Below are 7,723 nucleotides of genomic sequence, written 5' to 3'. Positions count from 1 at the left end.
GACCTCCTTTTGTCCTGGCTGGGCCCCGCCGGCTAGTGCCCTTTCTTCTGGCGCTCTTCTTGCTTCGCCGGCTCGTCTGTGTAAACCCCGGGGGTGAGGTCATGTTTATGGTTGGGTAGGGTGGTGCGGCTATGCGCTTTGCTAAGGAGGCCCTTAGTCTAGCGGGGGATGGGAGGGGAAAGGAGTGTATGGGAGGGCGGGTGTATGTGTGTGTGTCGTTGTCTTCGTTTCGTGAACCGGGTCAAAAAAAATGAACCAGATATCTCATCTCTAGTCTATGGTAGTGATTATAAAACATATAAACAAGTGATTTTGGAAGTTTATTTGGGAGAAGTAGAATTACCTTTAATTCNGAGGGCGGGTGTATGTGTGTGTGTCGTTGTCTTCGTTTCGTGAACCGGGTCAAAAAAAATGAACCAGATATCTCATCTCTAGTCTATGGTAGTGATTATAAAACATATAAACAAGTGATTTTGGAAGTTTATTTGGGAGAAGTAGAATTACCTTTAATTCACAATTCACAGAATGAAGTGAAAATTGTGAAGCTGGCTAAATACCCTCTGGGTGAAGGCCATAAAGAGAAGGAGAAGAAGAAATTAGTTAGTTTTTGGTTATGTTTATGTATTTTCATGTCAGATGGTAAAAGGATGGAATTAAATGATGAAAAGCCTCGAGTTCTCTTAAATGAGTATAAAATATCACAGGTAAGTTGATATCATCAGGCTTTAACAACAGTAATAAATGTTTAAATTGTATTTGTTCAAGCAAAAAAATAATTTAGACGACTTAGGTACCTAGCTACTAATTCGCTTATCGTGTGTATGTACCAAATTGCAATACTGTTTATTAAAATAAAGGAAGCTCTGGCAATAAATGTAGAAAAGTTTTGAAGAGAAAAATACAATATTTATTCAATCAATCAATCAATTCTCATTTCTGTGGTGTGTTTATGTTAATTAATAACTTGCAACTAGTTCAGATTAACTTCATCTTTACAACTTTTATGCTTATCTTGGTTAGTAATTCTTTATGGCAAGTTTGGTCGGTATTGACATCTAGATGCTGTAGATATTACTCTTTGTCTTTTCATCTCTTAACAATTAGAAAAGAACAAAACACATCTGGAGTATTTATAGATGTTAATACCGAACTTGCCTTTTATGTAAAATTTATAAGTACATAATAGCAGGGAATCGTAAGCATGAAATAAGTTGGTAAATGGGCCAGACATTAATTTACATTTAAATACTAAAAAATATGTGACAGCATAAAGATGCTCGCACAACTGTACGAACACCACCTTAAGGATCCCATGACTTAAATATAAAATAAAAGTTTAAAGATAAACTTGCTGACTGAATTGCAGTAATTTTTTTTTAAATAAATTTGTGTTTATCTTGTTTTATTTTCGGCAGTTTTTAAAAATATTTTATCATACTTTTTGCCTCGCTTTTAGTGCTAAAGAAAAACTATTTATAAGTTGTGACATATTTTTGCAAGTTCACATTTTGATTGAAATATTATATTCACTTTAACAATTATGTATATTTAAATTTTCAGAATTTCACAAGTGGTCCCACAGTATTAACAGAACCATTTAATATTAAAGATTTCAAAAAAAAGTTTAGAATTGTTATAGTCCGCAATGAAAATTACGAAATGGAATTTGACTTAATAGGCATACATCCTTTTTTAGCCAATACTTTTCGTAGACTTATGCTGAGTGATGTGCCCAGTATGGCTATAGAAAAGGTTTATATAAATAATAATACTTCAATAATCCAAGATGAAGTTTTAGCCCATAGACTAGGACTAATTCCATTGCGAGCTGATCCAACTTTATTTGAATATAAAGGAGATGGTAAATGTTATAATATAAAAGTTCTTATAGCTTGAAACACTTACATGGGGTTGACCATTAAGAACCAGAATCCCTTATAAATTTATTGTTTAAGTGATTTGAATGATTTTTGTATTAATAGTGGCCTTCTAGATGTAGTCCTTGAACTAACAACGATGATCCTGTTGATAATCTGTGGCTTTTGAGAATTTATTTTGTGAATGATCTTTTGGAAAATAATTTTATAGATTTTCATACTGAGATTTTATTAATACGTACGTATGTATGTATGTATGTATGTATGTATGTATGTATGTCGGAGGGGTGGTGGAATTGTCTTCCACCACGGCACTTAAGCCTTATTAGGCCCCTTGTACACCCTCCTTCATTACTCGAGTACTTTTCTTCAAACCATCTTATTTACTACACGGATGGCTTGGTGGCAAAGTCTCGTACAGTTTATGTATGATAGCATGGTCTTGAGTTACAGAGATTTTTCGCTCTGCTCTCATTACCATTTATCGGGGACCACAAGCGTGCGGCAAATGTTGGGCGACCCAGGTCTCTTGGTAGGCTGCTACAGCCACGTCCCCGAGCCTGCCTTAGGTCACCCATCCAAATTCCAGCCCACATCCGTGATGCTTGACTCGGCAGATCGAAATCCGCCGGCCAAGACACCCGGCTAGGCGGTCCCCAGCAAATTCTATTATTTACCAATTATTATAACCAGCAAACTGGCCGATTTAAAAAGCATTATAAACTTAAATCTTTAAATTTTTATATACCTATAAACAAATTTTAATATAAATTTTAAATTATAAATTTTATGCATAAAAATACAAACTTTTTTGATATGTTGTAATTTTTAAGAAATATCAATATAATGTAAACAATTGTTGGCAACTTGTCAAAAGAGTCCCAGTGTGCTGCTACAAACGGAGATTCATTAAAACAGAATAATGGAACAGATTAAGAAATGTACTACGATTTAATAGAAATGTTTTTGAATCATAACGAAATTTATAAAGGGATGTCTGGTTTCTAATGGGTCACATTATATAATATTTACTAATAATTTACTGTTTGTTACTTTAGTTAATACTGAAGGAACAGAACAAGATACATTAGAATATGAGCTAAAAATTAAATGCAGTTATAATAAAGAAAGTAATAAAAAGGATTCTTCAAGAGCTGAGGATATGTATAAAAATAACAATGGTAAGCATATCTATTTGTATAAACATATATTGGATATGTCATTTAAAATTAAATGTCTTTAGTATGAAGAATTTGTATATATTCCCGAGGAAGAGATATATACAAATTTTCTGTATTGCATCATAAATATTTTATATTCAGTGCTATAGTCGATAGTTGGTAGAGATATAATTTAGCTGTTAACAGACATATTTATTTGTAGTTTATTCAAAACATATTAAATGGATTCCAATGGGAAATCAAAAAGAAAAATTTAAGGAGTCTGATGTTGGCCCGATTGATCCAGACATATTAATAGCAAAAATGAGACCAGGGCATGAACTGGATTTGAAGTTGGTAGCAGTGAAAGGTTGTGGAAGAGATCATGCAAAATTTTCTCCTGTTGGTTAGTCATTAGTTTTGAAATTTTAAGAAGTTAACTGTGGAATGTGAAATTAAAAACTGTAATTAAAACACTTGACTGCATACATAGGATGTTTCAAAATTAGTTTGAAGAAATTTTCTTTATTTCTTTAACAATGCCATAATGAATTATACTGATTGAATTTTGAAAATAGTCAATGGCATAAAAAATTTGAGGTTTTTATAATAATAATAATAATGATAATGATAATGATAATGATAATAATAATAATCTGATTTATTCCCAGAGACAATATGTACAATTGTATAAGGATGTGTCAAAGAAAACCTAAAAACTAATACGACNCTCCAGGGGCGTCGGGCATACTTATCAGTGTCAGAATTGAAATCCCCGACCCCAAAAACCCCCGAGTGGAAATTTAGAAGGCAATTACTCAGCTATTCGGTGTTTTACAGAAGGCCCCCCTTGCCCCCTGGGGGGGCCCCAGGGGCGTTGGACATACGTTTCACTGTCAGAATAGAAATCCCTGACCCCAAAAACCCCCGGGTGGGGATTTAGAAGGCAATTACTCAGCTATTCGATGTTTTACAGAAGGCTCCCCCTTGCCCCACTGAAGAGCCCCAGGGCCTTCGGGCATATTTTTCAGGGTCAGATTCGGAATCTCCGACCCCGAAAACCTAATTTCTACAATTTTTAGTCAATTTTTACCATTTTTGGAAAATTCGGAAAAATTGATGCACTCCAAGATGCACTTTATGCACCCGCAATGCAGTTTCGATCCAGCCCCAAAGTGTAATATATAGACTTTTTTCCTGATATTTTTCCGAAGACAATGTCGAAAACTGCAACTCAATCGGTTCATCAGAAAAAAATTGCTGATTTATTGTCTAACTTGCTTGGTCTATTGGTGACCTCCAAGGAATTAAGAGAGCTAGCTTAAAGATTTAAAATGGGAGAGAATTTTCTGCACTTTTAATATTTATTCTTATTCTGTAATATTAAATTACATATGTTTGTTATAGATATTTGAACATTGACTATACCAGGGGTCGGCAAGTAATTTTAGGTGGGGTCCGGATACTTTTGAAAATTTTGAACGAGGTCCAGAAAAAAATTCATATTTCTTATTTTTNTTGCAACTGGAAATTTTGTGAAAGCCGGCCCTGTGTTCTTGAAAGAGAAAACTATTTGTGGTTTTGAAACCTTTATAAGAGGTTCTTAGGGTATAAAAAAGATTATGGAGTCCAGTCGAGAAAAAATTTAATGCATAAACACCAATTAGTATGTAAAAATGAACTACAAGTGACCTGGATTTTATTTTTATAAGTCAGGGAAAACCTGGAAAAGTCAGGGAATTCTTCATTACTTTTGAACTATGAACCCTGTATATGGACATAGATCCAATAAGAAAAATTTCAGTCGTTTTTTAAACAGACATAAGGTATTACAGTCTTTTATGTCACCTGGCAACTTGTTAAAAATCTTAGGGCCCAAACAACTTGGTGAATTTTTAGTGACATTTAGTTTTCTAAAAGGTATATAAAAATCTTATCGGTGGTGGGTACTAACCCGACGAGAGTCGATATTATTAATAAATTCAGTTTTATTTTTGAATATATTCACAGTTAATTCAAATATATATAAACCCGGTAATGTTAAAATACGGTAATTCTTAAATAAATTCCTACACGAACACAAACGACCAACATTTGCAATGCATCTTAATATCTTTTTTTGACAAAAATATATCATTAGTCATAGTAGACCCACTCCAAAAACAGGTGCCATATGCTAACCTACTTCTTACTTGAGCATGGTATAAATCTATAAGCTGTTGTGTCGTAAGCACTTTTTGAAGATTTCGAAACAAATAACATACGGAATTCAGTTTGGAACAAAGACTGGAACAGTGATATCTCCAAGATAAGTTTTTATCAAAATTAATTCCCAAAAATTTTACTTGACATTCGCTATTGATAGGGCTATTATTAATTCTCAAACATAAGTTGCTACCCGATTTTTGGCGATTATGAAATATTACCGAGCGAGTTTTTGCTGGATTCATATAAAGATTATTTTTATTAAACCTCTGATGTAGATCATTTAAAAGAAAATTACATCTATTCTCCAATACATTCCAATCAGTGTCTGCAACAAGAAAAGATATATCATCCTCATTCATTGTGATGTGAACATTAGATAAAACAGCATGTATATCATTTATATATAGTAAAAACAATACAGGGCCCAACACAGAGCCCTGGTAGTACCTATCAGTATTTTTACCATTGGATGGCATGGCATTATTATAACAATTCAATAAGTTGTACTTAAATCATTAACCCACGCTTTATCAATTTTGTTAAACCCAAGATTAAACCCAAAAATAAGATATTGTCTGAAGTTATACATTTGTGGCATATATTTACATTTTTATTTATTTATTGAAGTATTTTGCTACCTTGAAAAAAATTTAAAAATCGTTGAAATAAACGTGTGAGTCGAAAGTGATATCAGTCAGGGCTTTTTTTATTAAATGGTTTTTAAAATAAACGGAGAAATGGACCCATGGTTTTACTAGTCTATTTGACTAAGAACTTTTGATCCTTCAAAAAACGGCTTAAATTTTTTACAATTATTTTGAAAACCTTGTACCTAGGATGTGCATATGGGATCTTTAAATTTGGCGCTGGTATTGAAGGTGGCAAAATTCTTAACTTCCTTAGTTTTAACATTTAGGAAATTTGGCAAGTGTTATTGAAATTTATGAGGAAACTAAAAGAAATATATAAAATGTGTTTTAGTATAAAACGTTTGGTATCTCTACAGACATCAAAATGTCTAATGGTTATGTTGAAAAATGTATGATACTTTTGTGATAGTCTGTGAAATTTATATAGTTAGTTTATTATTATTTAACTATCTGCAGAAATTAAACAGCTCAGCCCACTCTCAGAATAAATAAAATGCCTCAAATAAACAATAATCATATTTTTCAAATCTAGTATGTGAAAATTACCCACATCTTTCGTGTTTTGTCGATTGTAGATGAAAATAACTGATTTAAACCTTTCATAAATATGATTGACATGATGCATATCGAAAATATCTTGACACATTTAACAAGAGATATATGAAAACATTTTTGTTACTAGTGCATTAATTTGATTCAGGTTTCCACTTGAAAGTTTTATAATGCAAACATTTTCCTTCAAATTTATGTTATTTAAAAATGTCGATAACAATTTCTACATTAGGTGTAGTGTGCAAAGTTAACTCGGGTCATTAGCGGCACCACACGTTATCAAGTGTAACAGGATATAGAGACTTAAACTTTAATCTTGTAATTTTCACTAGTGTTTTGAATCTTGGAAAATCTACTGGAAAGCTAAAAAAATATATTTTTTAGATTTTAAAGTAACGTTTAAGAGACCTATAGAATATATCAAGAATTACTTTATAATTTAAGGTCATCTTTAAATTTAAGTGTATGTATATGTAAATGTTAACACCACACCAAATATGAATCAGTTCGTTATAAGCATAGCAAAGATTTCATAAATATGATTTTAAAAACCAACCAATACGGCCCTGTACAGTGAAAACGGTGAAACTTAAACCCTTGCTTTATAAGGCAATTCTGGCAATTATTTATTGACTTCTATTTGTGGTTAAAGTTTGATTCACTCGAACTGAAACACCCTGATGTATACAAAATGCCTATTGGAATATAGACTGCTGAATATGAACCATAAAATATTTTAAGTTATTCCAAGTGTTTTAGATATAGATTTCTTATTTGCCGCTCGTCTTTGTTCCTGTGAATGCAATATACAAGGTGATTCAGAACTTATCCAAAAAAAATGTTCTGGATGTACAGGGGACCCTTACAAATATAATTTTGTAAAGAAAAAATCAAAAAGGTCAGTTCGAAGTTGATTTAAAAATACACTTCTGCACGGCACTGGAAACTGGTCCACTGTAAAACCTGACCACGCACAGTGCGACCGGTATGGAAGCGTGATAAAAACGGACAAAAACTTTCGCAAGGAAAGAAATATGTAAATAGAATTTTATCGCACCTATTTTATATCGGCAAATTCAAATGCTTTTGCCTTTATTAATTATTAATAAAATTAATTTGTGTTTTTAAATAATAAAATCATTTGACATACCCGATGCTGCAACAGCAATTGTTCAAAATTTTATCCACTCACGTGTAAACACATTTGGGTCCGTCTTACTCACTTTCTACGAACTAACACAAATGATGTCTTGCTTCACCATAACACAAATACTTC

At 32.5% G+C, this 7,723-nt stretch overlaps 1 protein-coding gene across 1 annotated transcript in view; it reads left to right on the top strand.

Annotated features, from left to right (window-relative positions):
• The first annotated feature begins 587 nt into the window (after window positions 1–587).
• LOC108914861 (DNA-directed RNA polymerases I and III subunit RPAC1) overlaps window positions 588–7,723 on the top strand; it is a 16,416-nt gene continuing 9,280 nt past the window's right edge. The window contains exons 1-4 of the mRNA XM_018720777.2: window positions 588–704; window positions 1,561–1,861; window positions 2,936–3,058; window positions 3,261–3,443. Coding sequence (XP_018576293.1) covers window positions 630–704; window positions 1,561–1,861; window positions 2,936–3,058; window positions 3,261–3,443 — 682 coding nt within the window. The 5' untranslated portion in view covers window positions 588–629. The remainder of the gene's footprint in view (window positions 705–1,560; window positions 1,862–2,935; window positions 3,059–3,260; window positions 3,444–7,723) is intronic.

The sequence above is a fragment of the Anoplophora glabripennis genome, unplaced genomic scaffold (genome assembly GCF_000390285.2).
Source record: "Anoplophora glabripennis isolate ALB-LARVAE unplaced genomic scaffold, Agla_2.0 scaffold233, whole genome shotgun sequence".
Lineage (NCBI taxonomy): Eukaryota > Metazoa > Arthropoda > Insecta > Coleoptera > Cerambycidae > Anoplophora > Anoplophora glabripennis.
This window is presented reverse-complemented; position numbering and strand designations above follow the sequence as displayed.